Below are 16,264 nucleotides of genomic sequence, written 5' to 3' on the forward strand. Positions count from 1 at the left end.
ATATTAATATGTTTCGTATATATGAATCTCGGATAAGTGTGTATTCCTAACAAACATGAACAAATGCTATATCAAGTCTTACTTTCTACATAGGCTGTAGCAGACCCCGTGTCTGGCAAGGAGGCTGGATGAAGGCTCAAGTCCACTATGTACTGTCTGCTGGATCGTCCGCCAGTATAAAGTGGTTCTTTAATGGAAATGATTAATAAAAGAAATATTTTTCAAAAAATTCATAATTATTTATTCAACATTCCGTTTACTGAAAAAGCTTCATAAAGCCATTTTAAAAGAGTTAGTTGGGCACAATCTACATCAAAAGTTAGACTATATCATAAGTATGAAATCTTTGATTGAAAGTGTGTAACGTCATTCAATTCCAGCAACACATCATAACTAAATTGTATTTGATTTGATAATGATTATAAGGAGATAGACTTTACTTTTACCTAACGGCGAAAAGATCCCGGTTTGGAGTTTTAGATGCTTAGTACGATGGTTGTACTGACCGTACAAGAATAAAATGACTCCATTTTAAAACATGATCTAAACTGTTGTATTGTTTTTCATGAACAAGTTTGTTTTTTCTCTTTGTAACACTATTTCAATCGGAATACCGAGGGTTTAACGGATTTGCAAGCGCGTACAACATCAAATATTTTACCTGTCACAGAAACATCTTCAGATCTTTCACAGTCTTTCATCTGATCATTCGGATCTAGGCATACACTGATTGTTTTCTTGACCATAATTCCTTCGTTCTGTTACACAAAAGTATGTTGTAAATATCGTTAAGGTAATATCTTCGTATGCAAAAATAAATATTCATCAATTGTGTTATTTCTTAAATCGCTTTTGTTTTAACTTACCACAACCTGTAACTCTTTTTCAACGATATCCACTTTCTGTATGTCTCCATCGGTAACGAACGCAGATACTATAATTGGATATCTACCAGCTCTTAAAGGTATCGCAGAAAATGACACCGTCATTGCTTTGTTCGATTCCTTAAAGAAATACAGATTCATCTTAAAAATAGCTTCACCTCTGTACTTTTACAAGAAAACAGGTTACAGTTGATAACACACCAGCTCAACCATAATTTTTCATAACTAACTGTTAAGCTGCACTCTCAGAGATTGAACGTTTTGACAACTTTTTTTTTTTTGTCTTGGAATGAGCCTATTGTTGCGAAAATCCATGGAAACCAGTGATAAAAAACTTCTGACAAAAATAACGGTTTAAGCCATTAAACATTAATTTTCGAGCGGAAATATGAAAATCTATGTTTTGATTTTTTGTCAACAATCTTTTATCATTGGTTTGCAGATATTAACGCAAAAAATTGCTCTTTCCAAGACAAAAAAGTTGTAAAAATGGTATATCTCTGAGAGTGCAGCTTTAAACCAATGGAGATACTTGCTAGTAAATATCAAACAAGTGTCTATATTACAAGATATTTGTTATTTAAAATAGCAATACTAATGCGCATATTGCAGAATTTATAATTATATTTCATACAGTACGAACAATACCATACAATCGAAAACCTCTCGGATTATAAAGTATCCTAATGTGCCTACCAGTTTAACGACACGTGGTGGTGAATTTTTATCCGGTGATGTTCCATAACACAAACCATCTATCCCCTTTAAATAGACATTTGCCTGAAACATATGGAAAACGGATGTAAAAATAAGATAACGTACTTAATATAAGTGTTAAAATGATAAAATAATCCGTAATTAAATTTAATATGTCCAAAGGTTCTTAAATGTTCAAATAAAAAGTAAGACAAATGGAGTATGGGGGAATATTCATTCAAGTATAATATTTAACAAGGTCAGTTAAAATGTACTGTTTTAAAGGGAGCTTGTTTGTACAGACCACTTCACAACATAGTGACACGAATATTATAAAAAATATCAGTAAAAATTAAATTTTACCTGCAAGGTTTTTGACGCGTAGTTAAAAATAGTTGCTTTTATTTTGATATGTTCCAATCGTGTTGCTTTGTAAGGAAGATCAAGCTGTATGAAAAAATCCTTAAATGTCTTTACGGTCTTTGGTTCGGCAATGCAGGCGCCTTCGTTTTCCGTTATACCTAAAGAAAAGTTCAATTGCGTGTTGAATCATGTAGTTTAAAAAAGGAAGAACAAAAATTAACCAATTAATTCTAATTATTTGAATTCTCACCACTCAAATTAAATTCTTAATCCAACTTGTGATACAGTGAATTAATCATATGACTATACCACGTGTATATGTTATTCAATAATATTTACATTCGCCTAGTTATTTTTATAGATAACACTTGACGTTCATATTTTAATATTAACACCTCAACGTCTATTCCTTAAATGAACTGCGTTTCGGCAATTGCGGTTATCATCCGATGAACGCAGCATCCTCGGATATGTTCGGATCGCAATTCATCGCATAACAATATACATGGAAATTGTTGATCCTGTTATTGTTAGTATTTTGTCAGCAGATCCGATAAAATATAAATCAACATTTTAGAAAGTGTTAATTTATGATAGGTAAAATGCTTTGTTGCCAAAAATAAATTTCAATTTTAAGTTTAAAAGTGATTTCAGGTGGTTGATCTTTTCCCGCGTTATGGTGACGTCATTTGATAAAATGTTTCCGGTTACAGTTGGGTCGTTCTATTTACAGAATGGGTAAGAGAGGATTACTGAATTTTTTTTCTTAAATGAAATGAAGTATTATTTAAGGAATGAATTGCGGCGTTGATGCCATTATCGGGGTATGAACGCAATTGGGCTGGTCTAAGTGTGTGGAATCCATACACTTGGACCAGCCCAATTGCGTTCATACCCCGATTTTGACATCGAGCCCGCAATTCATTCCTTAATTACACGAAAGTAGTTATGACGGCATTTTTTTTTATTTACTGCGCTCCAATCGGATTAGCGCGACGTCATTTAACTAATATATAATTATATATATATTTATACGACGATACAAAAATCAGCTATTCTTTTTTTATAAAAGTATGTTCTCGGTTACATTTCTTTAAGAATAAATACTCAATTGCAGAAGATACTGCTAATTTTAAACCATAATGATTTTATTTTTTTAAAATGTTGATATATAAGTATTGATCGCCTTTTTTCTCGCGTTTATGCTGTATGAACACAGTACGGGAAACGAGCAAATGACCAAGAAGCGCTGGCCTACTGAGTACATACAGCATAAACGCAATAAAATTGCAATCAATCCTTAAATATCATGAAAATTACAGGGACAAACCCAGTAGCTACACTGTACAAGAAGCTCATCAGATGATTACAGGAGCCACAAAACGCCAAAATGCAGCACGTTATTACAAATAAATAAATAATAGAATGTACATACTTATAGCCTGTATACTCCATTCCGTGATAGAATCTTTGAACATAACGGGTAGTGTCAACGCCCCATTTCTGAAATCATTGTTCAATCAATGAATATTGCTTTTACATTACACGGATTGTTCAGAACTTTCTTAAAATTAACAACGTTGTTTACGGCATTAGTGCTAACTTTCAAAGGTGAATTAGTTTACGATTTGCTCCTATATTTGAAAAAAAAACAAGTACAGCTGAAACATATGTCACAAATCTTACTAAAGATGCTGCAGATCACAAGCGTATCCATTTAACTTCAAGTGCAGTTAAGGTTTGAAATTTGACAACGATGACGTTAAAAACGTTGATTGTTTTAACAAAGTTCTGAACAATTGGCAAAATGTTTTTTTTTAATATTTTAAAGCAATTTATAATATAAGGGAAGCCAATTTGACAGCACATGCGACGGAAACGGTATTGTAACTCTAAACAGCAAACGAGTTATGACACATCAGTTTAGTACAGGTTGTTTTAAATAAACAACAACGACTGCTTTAATTTATTTATAACGAAAGCCACAGAACAGTTAGTTTTGTTTCATATAATTATGTAGAAAAAAGCGTTCAAAGAGTGTTAATTCGTATGTTAGGTTAGATGATGGTAAGTGACGTTCTGGTAATTAAGACTACGTAACGATCTGGTAAAGCATCCTAAGAATGAACGATTACTTTGTTTAGACAGGAGTTTAGTAAAAGATGTACAAAAAAGATGTATGTGAGAACTAACATAGCAGATGACAGTCACAATATGACGAAGCGAACCATGCTTTGGGAACAAAATCTGTATTATTTATATTTGAAAAGTCTCGAAACGTACATATTGTGGTCATTTATGATAAAGTAAACACATATCGTGTTTATGATTTAAGATGTTTTATTTGCGAGTCCCATTTTGGATGTCAGGTGCAAACGATCCTTCTTTGTTCTATTCAATAATACAAAGAGTCTTATTTCCCAATTGGTGAATTTAAGGTTAACTGTATCAATCTGAAGATGAAGTTGGCAACAAACAAATTATATTCTGCGATATTGGTGTTCTGACGCATTGCAACAAATATGTTAAGGCGTAAATTAAAATCAGATTTCATGCCTCAACACATTAGGGTCGGTAGCTCGGCTTTCTTTATATCAGGCAAATTGTTACTTGAGAATTTTTCAATTACAAAAAACTATAAAATATGTGCTTTAGAACACCTTTACAATCAGTATTAGAATCAATAGTATTGTTAAAAATCAAAAACTCTTTATTATAACTTTTAAAAGAAATAAATCAAACAAATGATTAAAGAAATTTCTGAAGGCAATAAAAAAGGTTAAGGGTCATTTCAAAAAGCGGTATTCCATGAAATCTGAACCAAACTTTCTTTACGCCTTACCCTTCATTGTTGACTAATTATGACGTGTTATATACTTCTCATGAAAGAGCAGATGCTTGTTATGAAAACCGCCGTGGTGAGTGCTAATGTAAACTTATTATAATGACTTTATGTTGATATTAACAAAAACATTTCTCGTCTTTTGGTTCTTAATATTAAATGTTAAATGTAAATTGTTGAATAAATACAAACTGCAGCTGATGTTCTTCAAAAAAAAACGACGTCTCAAAATTTGTCCGTTTCTTCATCGTGAATCCCATTTCTACCAGCTTTGCAAAGTCATTCGCGTACAAACCGTCGTCGTCCAAAATAGATCGGCCCTCAAGTTCATCATTATCTGCAAAGAAATTAAACAAATTTAGTTTAAAATACAGAAAAATGAACGTATATGTTAAACAATTAATCATGTTATACATGCGTTACTTATTCCATATGTGAACTTTTTCATTTATGTATGATAAAGATTATAATCCCAAAGTATCATAATATACCTTATTAAAGCGATTTTTGTAAATCCAAGCCTACAATTGTTAAATTTCAAAAAGCGTTATTAACGCTTTTACGACAAAATAGAGCATTTTTTTACAATGTTATGAACAATCGAGCTCTAAATCGAACAGTTTCATCATTGAAACAAGTGTTTTGTTTACATTTACATGAAATCAAAAACTACGTTTGCCCTCATAAAAGGTGGACGAGTCCCTTTAGTTTTACAAACATATGTTTCCACTCACCTAAAATGTCTTCGTTCATAGTGCGAATACAACTTTTGTACATTGCAAGAAGACAACCCCGCGTAAAGTGTCCAACCACTGATCTCACCATGGACATGCATACTAAGTGTGTTTTAGGTGGAAGAACATCAGGATCAAAATGGTGTTTCAAGTCATAGTGTTCATCCAATTTTATGTTAGCGTAATCAACACCAATGGTACAACAATTTTCTTCAACCCCTGGTAGGCAGTCTGTAAAAGAAAACTTATCTGTCAATCCTGATAATGCTTTTAATGATAGAGTTTTATTTATAAATATTGGTACAACAAATTTCTTCAACGCCAGGTGGGCAGTCTGTAAAAGAAAACTTATCTGTCAATCCTGATAATGCTTTTAATGATAGAGTTTTATTTATAAATATTGAAATACATCATATGAGAAACATTTTCTAACCAGATCACTACTGATATTTGTTTTACCCTTATGTAAGTATTGTTAAATGTAGAACATATAAACAACGCAATAGAGTTAAAGTCTGAGAACACTTAACCGTTCATGCTCCTCTTTTTCCGAGTATTTTCACTTCTACATGTGTCGCTCTTTCGCTGAATGGAAGTATCATCCACGTTTGCATTTGTAACGATTGTTAACCCTGCATTCTGTCAAAGAAACTCGTTTTTTAACAAAGGTATCTACATAAGTGTTACTCCGTTCGATTGCGGTCAATATTTCCAATTGACGTTAAGTGATTGCCTCATATATTGCCATATTGCAACATATAAACTGGAAAAAAGATTTTATTACTAAAAAAAACAAAATTAGATATTGGGTCTTTCAAGGAAGTCTTTTTGAGTAACCTTTGTTCTATATTACCGGTACTGGCAATTAATCCAGACAAGAGTTTATACCCCTACAGTTGGGGGAGGGTATATAGGAGTAAGCTTGTCGGTTGGTATGTCGGTCGGTTGTTTTTGTCTGGATGGTAGCTCATGATGATGGAGTCGAGATATTTAAATAATTTTAGTACACATGTTGGACACCACAAAGTAAAAAGTTTGAAGTTGGTTACAAACTACGGAGAAAAGGCCATTAACACGGTGTCCGAACAATACCTCATTAAAAGGCTTGACGTATTTAAATGTTTTTTATTCCACAAGTTTTAAACCATAACTTACAGGGTAAGTTCGTATTTGGTTAAAAACCACTGTTTTAAATGGAATTTAGACTTTAACAAAACTACAGTTTCAGATAATAGCTTATGGATGGATTGGCGAATTAAAAAAAATAACACCATGACTTGTCAAGCTTGGACTTGCTTGATCATATTTGAATTTATGTACACATTTGTGGGGAAGTTATGGCCCTTATTCAATTAAGAACCTGCCAAAAATTGAGTGTCCGGATGATATCTTATGGCAAGTATAATTGTTTTAAAATATTTTGGTACACCAGTTAACCACTATAAAATATAGGTCATGTTCGACCTACAAACAAACCCCTTAACTTTGGTATATTGTATATACGTTATTAATACATACTTTAAATACTTCCTCGCTAGTGACACCACCTCCAGCCCCGCAGCCTAGGTCGTGCTCTTTCAGCGCCCGAAACACCTGCCATGGATACATCAGCGTCCCAAAATTTACGCTTTAAGCTTGTTATTGAAACTGGTGTATGTTGGATGTAAATGAATTGAAATGTTGTCGCCTCTAAATTTGAATACATAATAGTTTTTTTTTTTTGAAAGTTATACGTTAAAGGCAATTGAACAATAAAATGAATACAAAATGAAAACTATTGATATTATTAACTTCATACGGTATCGTGCTGAAGAATATTTTTATCATTCAGTAGTAGCAGTGCTTTGTCCATGACGTTGAACCCGACCCAAGCATCACTCGGCCCAGTCACAGTAACATCTTGAGGGTTGCCCGGGTATATTTCCGTTCGCTCTGGTTCCACTGTCAGCTATATTTAAAATGCGAAAATTTGTTGGCTTTTAAATCAATCAGTGTGTTAATTTATGCTGGATTTTAACTTATGTCTTGGCACTTGTTTAATGTTTATAAAGGTGTGACTGCTGATTTAATAAACCATACAATTCTTACCAACACGGTATACATTGTAGGAATAAACAGTCCAATATTATACACATATTTATGTATGTATTACATGTAAATGTTATAACCATACTTGAGTGCTCTTGCACTGAGGGTCGACACTGAACTCGGTTGAATCCGCCACAATTTCGCCTGAAACTTTATCCACATATAATGCGAGAAGCCTTCCCTCTGGGGAAATCGTTTTGGGAATATCTTTTTCCATTTTTTCGTTAATTTCGAATGTGTCCTTCTTGTATAAAGAATACACAATCTGACCACGGGCCACAACCTGTAAAACAGCAACTAAACCAATAATGTTATGGTATATAATAAGTTCTCAATCTACTCTTTCAGCCCAGTGTTTAAATAACGGTTTCTGATCGATTCTTGCCCGCAACCATACCGACTACTATAACAGTTATGCTACCAAAGGTGACATTCACTTGTGTTTCCCTTTAAGATGAAGTGTTTGCAATTTCCGAGTTCAATATGCATAAGAGTAGTTTAACAGTGGAATCATTACCATCATCAGGATGCCGCTCGATGTTGCTCCTTTGATATTTGTATTCGCCCTGAAGTATTCAATGCCTTCCTAAAAAAGAACAAAACACAGTTGGCAAAATACATTGAAACAAGGGGATAACAGGAGCGCAGGGCATTTGCGCGACGTTCACTAATTGGTTAAATAATAGTGTGAAAAGAGACGTCACGATGACTAAGTGGCTCCGTCATCGCTACCGACTTTTTCAGAAGACTAGCTCCTCGGACGGACGCTTGCATCCAATTGCAGCCGTTTATCAAAACGATAGGATCATCCAATGTACTGGAGAATCTTTGTTTGCAACATTCCACAATAAAATCATTAAACATAAAAAACAAAAAACAAAAACCCGGATCATCCAATGATAACGGGTTGCACCATTGAATGAATATGGGACACCACTTGATTTGCATCACAGGTTATAATTAGGTGAATCATCACGACTTCGTTTGTCACGTGCGCAATACATGATAAAGTAATACCTTGTGATGCCATTCAAGCACTAAGGCATATGTTTTTATTCTACTACTTATTTAAATGAGAAGAAGTGATATTCCGTAGAAGAATTTTTTTTTTGTAAACAAACCCGCTTCCGTAACTGGAAGTGATGTCATTGTTTTTGTACGATTTGATAACGTAAATAACTGTAAATAAAAATAATGTATAATCAAATGCAGCGTACCCGCCTATTGCTAGCAAACTTTACAACAATCGGTTGCACTGGATATAATCTATTTGATTTGGACGGATGTTCACTGCTACTTACCAATGCATCAACATCTTAAAACGAATATTTTTAGTTTCCAAACAGACGAAGATGTCGAAAGAAGATATGTATGCCCATTTAAGAATCATATTCAGGCCAAAAACATATAACAAAACATCATTTTTAATTTCATCACACCAAGGCTGTAGCATTTAAAGACCAGAAGAAGTAGTACCCTCTCTATTTCCTCAACTCCAATTTGATTCGCTCCCTTATATGGATTCACCGTATGGTTCACAATGTCGTCAGGGTAGTCCTTAGCAAAGATCTGTAGTAAAATGCTTAAGTTTTAATGCATTACAGGAAACGATTCTTAACATCTTATCTTCAATTAATAGAACTACTTCTTAAGACGCAATAGCATTGCACTTTGCTCAATCATACGATGTATATGCACAATTAAACACTAGAAAAATATAATACATGTGGGTGGTGATTCAAAATTCAAACCTCATATCATTAGTGATATAAAAAACCGTAAACTCATTTTTAATTACATGTTAAATAAACGAAAGCACAAAGGCATTTCAAAGCAAATCCATGCGCATTATGTCGCAAATATTTAAAAATGAATTAATAAATGTAATTGAATAAATATTTTTCTTAAGAATAACCGCGCGTATTCTACCTGAAATTTAAGAACTCTCTCAGATGTCGATGTGGTAGCAAACGTCTTTGTCATTTGTCCATTTGTATTTGTTGTATAAAAATCATCCAACCGCTGTTCTTGAATTCCATCAAAGAACTTAATGACAAATTCTTTTTCTACAGCTGGCCTTCCGTTTGAGTAAGACATGTCAATCTGGCAATTGTAACAATATATTGAGGTCTGAGCAATACAAATATCTTGCAATATTTGCATAAAGTATTTTTTTTACAGAATCTACCGATATGGGTTTTGCTATCTGACCAACTTACTTCAACACATGCAGTATTTAAAAGCAATATTATTGACAAAAATAATCTATATTAATATTTTTTAATTATTTATTTATATCAAAATGTAGTTTGAAATACAGTCCATATATTAGTAACAGAAAATAAATTTTAAAATTTCATTAATGTGAGCTGCTCGACCTTACAACAGTTGACATTCTTCGTACGTCCTAATTTAAAAAGGCAACTATAAAAATAACCTGGAGGTAGTAAGTCATCCCAGGTCTGTATGATTTCTTCGACCTTGAAAAATCAAACTTAAACGGAGATTTTGTAAATAGAATGGAATCATCGTATTCTGTTTCCTCTTTTCCTGTCGCCTCCTCATACACATTTGCCTCAAGCATTAGTCGTGCACCATCCGGGAAGTCAGGACCATAGTTTGCACGTAGTTCGGGTATCTTCACTGTGAACGCTGCCACACCATTGATAAGCTAAATGTAAGAGATGTATAGAAATATTAAAACCCTAACGTGCGTTAAAAATGCGAATGCTGTATGACCTTAACATCCTTTTTCAAATTATAGAACATTTTTTCTGAGCTGAAATACATTTATTAGGTATTAAGCCTAAAACCTTTTTTGTTGAAAGTTTAGAACAAATGTAAGTATTTACGTCTTTTCTTGCAGTAATCATCTCTTTTTGATTGTCCATACTGCCAATGTAGGCTATGTTAACCTTTAACCCGGCGTTTCCTTCAACCTTCTTGCCATAGACATACCTGAACATGACACAATTTTATCTGAGATATTTAAGAGATCTGGGGTCATCTCAATCACGCGAGTACTACAAATTATTAAACATATATACATTTTGTCGTAAAGGATCCATCCGTCAGTCTATTCGTTTTCAAACATTTGTTTTAAACTAAAGGAAAACAATATTGACAAAAAAACGAAGTTACGATGTTCGTCTTAAGCATGCAGATATTTGCGACACTATGATGGGCATTTTCTGTGTGTTTCCTTTGATAGTGTAATATAAACGTGTTTGTTTTTCTATCTTTTTTCATGTCCAAAGCACAATCATCTGCATGATTAATCAGAAACAAACGATAGGAAATTACTTGCCTTTACTAACCTTAAACGCTTAGAAATACTATTTATGGGATGATTGATAGAAATTGGCCTGATATCGAAGTGCCGCACAATGCCTTGTGAAGTACTTACGTCGCAATTTTCTCGCACATTGTCGGGAAGGCAAAGGAGTTCAATTAGAGTTCAATTATCGCACACATCTAGCAACTCATCTAAACATGGTATTACAACTGTCGTACAAGTTATCGTCTCCAGAAACGCTTATCATGTCATAGCGACAAAAAAGACACAAAGCGTGTAATCCGCAACCATTTTGACGTCGGACGGACTCACTATGATATATTGTTCGGGAAGTGTCGGCATAAGAACGACAATACGTGGGCTCCTGACAGTACTCTACGTAAAACAAAGTACAAAATGTACAGAAAGATATTAATCAAATAACTTTTATTTGATTTATCTTTTTAACTTATGGCTATGCAAATACTTATTTGGTCGAATAGGTCTCGGGCTATATCGCTGTAAGTCACATCTGATGTCGAAATACGTAAAATCAGCATTTAAAAAACGATTTCATTTCCTAGATTGTTTAACCTCTACTCAGTATAGAGGTGGGCAGGTGTGGTATTATTTTTTACGTTTATAGTTTCTTGCCACTTTATGGTCGACATGACTTGTAGGATCCCGTGGATTTGGACTTTGGTAACGTCAATAAATTATTATTATTATCTTTACAACCGATCACGAGACCTGTCTTGCTGTAAACATTTGATGCCGTCATATCACTAGCATCCAATTTTTTTTCTTGTAAGTTAGTTAATAGTTTATACTAATTTCTTTTAGCTCGATGCAACATCTTGGGTGAGAGGGGGACTCCTTTACCACTAGACCACTTTCACCCTCTGCTTTGTTCAACGATAAAGTTTTTGATGCCTGCTTCTACTTTTTTTACCATTCATAGTAGCCTTGAGAAGTGATAGCCGGTTGCTTTTTGTTGGTTCCGTGCTTTTTTCTTGATCCAAGAAAAGTCTTCTATATTTGTACCGGTAGGATGCTCTGAAGTTTTGGCAGCTTTGTGTTTGTACAGTTAAATCAGATCACCTGTCCGACAGGTTACTCCTGCATTGTGAAGCTGATTATTGTAGTTCCATGTAAAGGGTCATGTTCAGTGTCTTGTACTTAGAAATCCCAATGATGAACACCTGTGGTTGATTCGGGGCGTAGGCATAGCAGATATGGCTTCCTTGTAGAAGTTGTACATTTTCACTGTAGCATCCAGGAGTCTATATTTTCATGGTTTATCAAAGGAGCTTGCAGTAGATCGCTCCAGTCATTGAGAAGCATGGTTTTGACCTTAAACGGATGTAGATTGTAGACATCAGTATCCAACATTGCGCGTTTTAATCGTCCTCGCTGATTTCGCCGTCTCACTACCTATCCATACTGTCTGAGCTGTCCGTTTCAACCTCCTGATCTCTTGTTGGATGTATCAGTTTGTTGCTCGCTTGGTTGTGGACCTTTCCGCTTAGGCATTGCCGGAAGTAGGCTCGTGCAAAGTGGTTGATTTTTTCTGTGTTGCTATAGTACTTATTGTTTAATCTGCTGATGTCAATCCCATACTTTTTTTCTCAATGGCGTTCAATTGTTCCCATGTGGACTTATTTGATCACCTTTGATCTCAAAGCCTTTTTTCTCCCGGTGTGAATGCTTTCTCGCGTTTACGTCTCGCCCTCTGAGCTATAGAACGGGCTGATCTTTTATCTCCGGTGGAAGTCGAAGTGCTCGCTCGAGGCTTCTCGAGAATATCAGGACGAGTAGATGAACTATCCTCGAGATCGATCAACAACTCGTCTGATTCCCTGAACGATTTTACGTGTTTGAAAATATATGCCGTCGGTATTTAGCGCTCGGACCTTATAGAGGATTTTGTTTATGTTGATATTTCTCGCGCTTGTCTTTGTTTATGGTTGTCAAATTTACGATATGTAACAACAACTTACGTAGGATTCTGTCTGTACATCAACGACATTGATATTTAGAAATCCGTACAGTCGTTGCAATCTCGTCACTTACGTACTTAATTCGAATACATATATCACCAATTACTTCTTATTTAATCCGCGATCATTCGTGGAGATTTAGGGAAAGTTTTAACTCACCGCATGTCGAAATTAATATTGTGACTGTGTGTCTAAAGTGGGGCCTAAAACGTTGCAAAATTCCGATTAAATATTGGAAATTCGTCATTATTGAATGCAGAACCATGCTGCGCATAAACCCAAAATGGAACTTAGTCTTACGTTGCATCTACAGTAACTTCTATGGAAGAAGTTTTGTCCAGAATGTAATCTCTTGAGGTTGTAATTGACACACCAAACGTCGGAACAACTGAAAAATAAATAGTCTCAAAATGTTACGTTGAAACACCTTCGCTGTTTACACATGACAATATTTGTTTCGTTTAAACAGTCATCACCTTAGGTGTCTTGTTTAGTGTTCGTTTGATCTTGGCACGTGTGCCTTTTAACAGAATCTTGATTACAGTATGTGCTATTTGTTTGTCACTGCTGTTTTCATTGTTTACTGTTTCATATCAAGACTTTATATTTGTGTCCTATCAAAGTGCACATCGTAGGCAAATATCACCACATCTTCTATTATTACGTGTCACTTATTCCGATAAACAATTCGCTAATTCAATTTAAGACGGTTGTTTGATGGCTCGCAATCGTCCCAGTCCTATCTGAATAGCATTACATTTGGTGTTTGGTCGAAACAAAGCAGAATACAGTTTAGTTAATGTCGCATTAAATGAATATGATCTCACGCATAGTTATTTTATTTTATTTTTCTTCTTCTCTGGTGCAATTAAACTAATGTTTCTTCCTACAGTATATATGCAAAGTGTTTTTTATCAAAAAACTGTCTGAAGTTGATGATGGCTTGCCTTAGGCAGCTTCTGATTTATGAATTAAAATAATAAGTAGGACGTTGTTTTTTTTACAACAAACATATCAGGCATTTACTATTAAACTGTTTTTATGGAATGCTGCAAAACGCTCAATTTTCAGACGGGCACCTGATGCTGACCCCTATATGTATGGCTGATGTGGATGATGCTTTTTCAAAAACGGTATACTTTAAAGGAAAACACTAAACACGATACTGTTATATTCGTTAGATGGGCTGAAGTTATATTTCATGCATTAACAGTGTTATAACATACCAAACTCCTTGACTTCAAATGGAACAACGGTAGTTGTGTCGTACTGAAACAGAAATGATGTGTTGTTGCATTCCATTTCAAATAAACAGGATATTAGAGAGCCGCTGGAACCATTTTAGTTCACGGTAAAGCAATAAACTGAACATGAAAACGATTGCCACTGAAAAACAACAAATATGTTTTTAGAAGACAGATCCTTCGAAAGCATAAACGATGATAGCAGTTTCAGTTTCACGGCCGAAATGGTAATTATAGGACTGTCGAAGCTCCTTGCACAGGCTATCATTTAATATACTTATTATAAGCATTTCATCATTCTGCTGTCTACAGAGGAAATACTAATTCATTGGACTCAAGGGTAAGACATGGCTTTTGTTTTAATATGTATATGAAAAAACCCCACAAAAACAAGATCAATTGCACTTTCGGAACGTTTAAATGCCAGACCAGAATTTGATCAATAATAATAAAGTGTATTGAATTATAATTTCACCCTCTCATATTATTTTTTTCCATGGTTTTGTTTAAATTAATTACCAGCTAGTTTTTTTATTAACACGTAGCAAGCATTAATTTTTCCATACAGACATTAAATAAAAAGATATGTCTTTCATTTAATTATCAATAATGACCTTAGAATAAATTTAAACGTTGTTAAGCTTGGCGGAAATTTTATTTTAATTTAAAGTATGTATATACGAAACTCACTAATAATGCACAACATCAATATCAAATAGTCTAAGCATTTACACTTTCTACGAAGCCAACATCGGCAGGAAAAATAATCAAATATCAAGGTCACTTTACCTTTCCCCCCATAGTGGCCCTGATTGTCCACTCGCCAAAGGTCGGATAGGGTGGCAAAGTCATATGTTTCCTGCAAAACCCGCCTTTGGTACCACTGCAGGATAACCGCCCTACCGACTTGGTTTCGTTTGGTGCCTACAGAAAGTCGTATGCAGATCATATTGGTATGTTAACTCTTTCAAATTTACTAATGGTCTCTTTTTCCAGAGAAAATTTTGATACGTTATTGCAAAGATAGCATGACATCATGGAGGGAGACAGTGCTGTAGGAGGAGATTGAGCCAGCAGATTGTGGTTGCTGTCGGCTATTATGTATTTTATGGTAAAGGGAACTTAACCGTTTTAAACTAATACAAATCAAGCAAACTTACCAGGATTTCTATGTTGACAAGCTCCGACTTCACAGGCTTAAGTGATTCTTCCATTGCCAATACACGTACTTTAACTACAGAAAAAGTGAAACAAATATTGCATTAGTTCTTCATGATGATGAATTACAGAATATTTAGAGGGCAATTAAAATACGAAGACAAATCACCGAAAACAATTTGCGAGGAATATAAAAGCAATTCATATAAGGCATGGTAAAAGTCCTTATACAAAACATTTGAAACTCTTGTCATATAAACCACAGTAGAATACAGTGTCTCAATTGTTATTTCGAAGCAGCGCCAGAGCCGACGCATCCATTCGGCAAAAGCAACCAAGTATCACTCCGGTTGAATACTTGAGTTCGTCTATGGTATTAGATCGACGTCCGCGCAACAGTTTAAATAAACCGTAAATACCTTCGAATAATACTCCGCATTCACCCTTAGTGGGACCTTTGCTAGTAGTGGAGGCTCTGAAAATTTGTTTTACATGCCGACGATTGCTGTTTCGTCACGTCTTTGCTTACGATCCAGTTGATAAATTCGTCACTTTCGCTGGCGTTGCGCCTTCGAATTGACCTTGATCGACGCACGCGTTCATCTCGTTGTCATCTCAAGTGGTATCCAGCTTGCCGAAACTCTTCGCATTTTTATATGTACTGTTACTTGAATGCAGAGTCCCAACACTGACACTTGACACTTGTTCAGATATATCCACAACGTTCTGCCGTCTGCCATTTTAATGGCGTCACCGACGTTGCTGCTCGAATTATGGAAGGGGGTGGGGTCTTTCGCGTCCAGAATCGTTTTCTTTAGATTTCTCCCGTTAAAAAAATCACTTTGTACACAATTGTATCGAACCGGTTTATTATTTCGTTTGATTAGTCGAAATCTTGAGTGTTTGATCAACATTTATCAAATAATGACTTATGACCAATAACATTTCTTGCATGTGCAAACTGACAAAAAGATAAACTGC

General features: G+C 34.8%; 1 protein-coding gene across 1 annotated transcript in view; it reads right to left on the minus strand.

Annotated features, from left to right (window-relative positions):
* LOC128211798 (complement C3-like) overlaps positions 1 to 16,264 on the minus strand; it is a 41,064-nt gene that overhangs the window by 21,014 nt on the left and 3,786 nt on the right. The window contains exons 5-25 of the mRNA XM_052916867.1: positions 15,286 to 15,359; positions 14,915 to 15,049; positions 14,108 to 14,150; positions 13,182 to 13,269; positions 10,460 to 10,565; positions 10,045 to 10,278; positions 9,537 to 9,710; positions 9,084 to 9,176; positions 8,125 to 8,193; positions 7,693 to 7,890; positions 7,318 to 7,467; positions 7,038 to 7,112; positions 6,050 to 6,158; positions 5,520 to 5,750; positions 4,978 to 5,122; positions 3,379 to 3,446; positions 1,944 to 2,101; positions 1,581 to 1,664; positions 867 to 1,004; positions 662 to 758; positions 83 to 187 (exon numbers count right to left, since the gene is read on the minus strand). Coding sequence (XP_052772827.1) covers positions 83 to 187; positions 662 to 758; positions 867 to 1,004; positions 1,581 to 1,664; positions 1,944 to 2,101; positions 3,379 to 3,446; positions 4,978 to 5,122; positions 5,520 to 5,750; positions 6,050 to 6,158; positions 7,038 to 7,112; positions 7,318 to 7,467; positions 7,693 to 7,890; positions 8,125 to 8,193; positions 9,084 to 9,176; positions 9,537 to 9,710; positions 10,045 to 10,278; positions 10,460 to 10,565; positions 13,182 to 13,269; positions 14,108 to 14,150; positions 14,915 to 15,049; positions 15,286 to 15,359 — 2,574 coding nt within the window. The remainder of the gene's footprint in view (positions 1 to 82; positions 188 to 661; positions 759 to 866; positions 1,005 to 1,580; positions 1,665 to 1,943; positions 2,102 to 3,378; positions 3,447 to 4,977; positions 5,123 to 5,519; positions 5,751 to 6,049; positions 6,159 to 7,037; positions 7,113 to 7,317; positions 7,468 to 7,692; positions 7,891 to 8,124; positions 8,194 to 9,083; positions 9,177 to 9,536; positions 9,711 to 10,044; positions 10,279 to 10,459; positions 10,566 to 13,181; positions 13,270 to 14,107; positions 14,151 to 14,914; positions 15,050 to 15,285; positions 15,360 to 16,264) is intronic.

This window comes from Mya arenaria, chromosome 12 (genome assembly GCF_026914265.1).
Source record: "Mya arenaria isolate MELC-2E11 chromosome 12, ASM2691426v1".
Lineage (NCBI taxonomy): Eukaryota > Metazoa > Mollusca > Bivalvia > Myida > Myidae > Mya > Mya arenaria.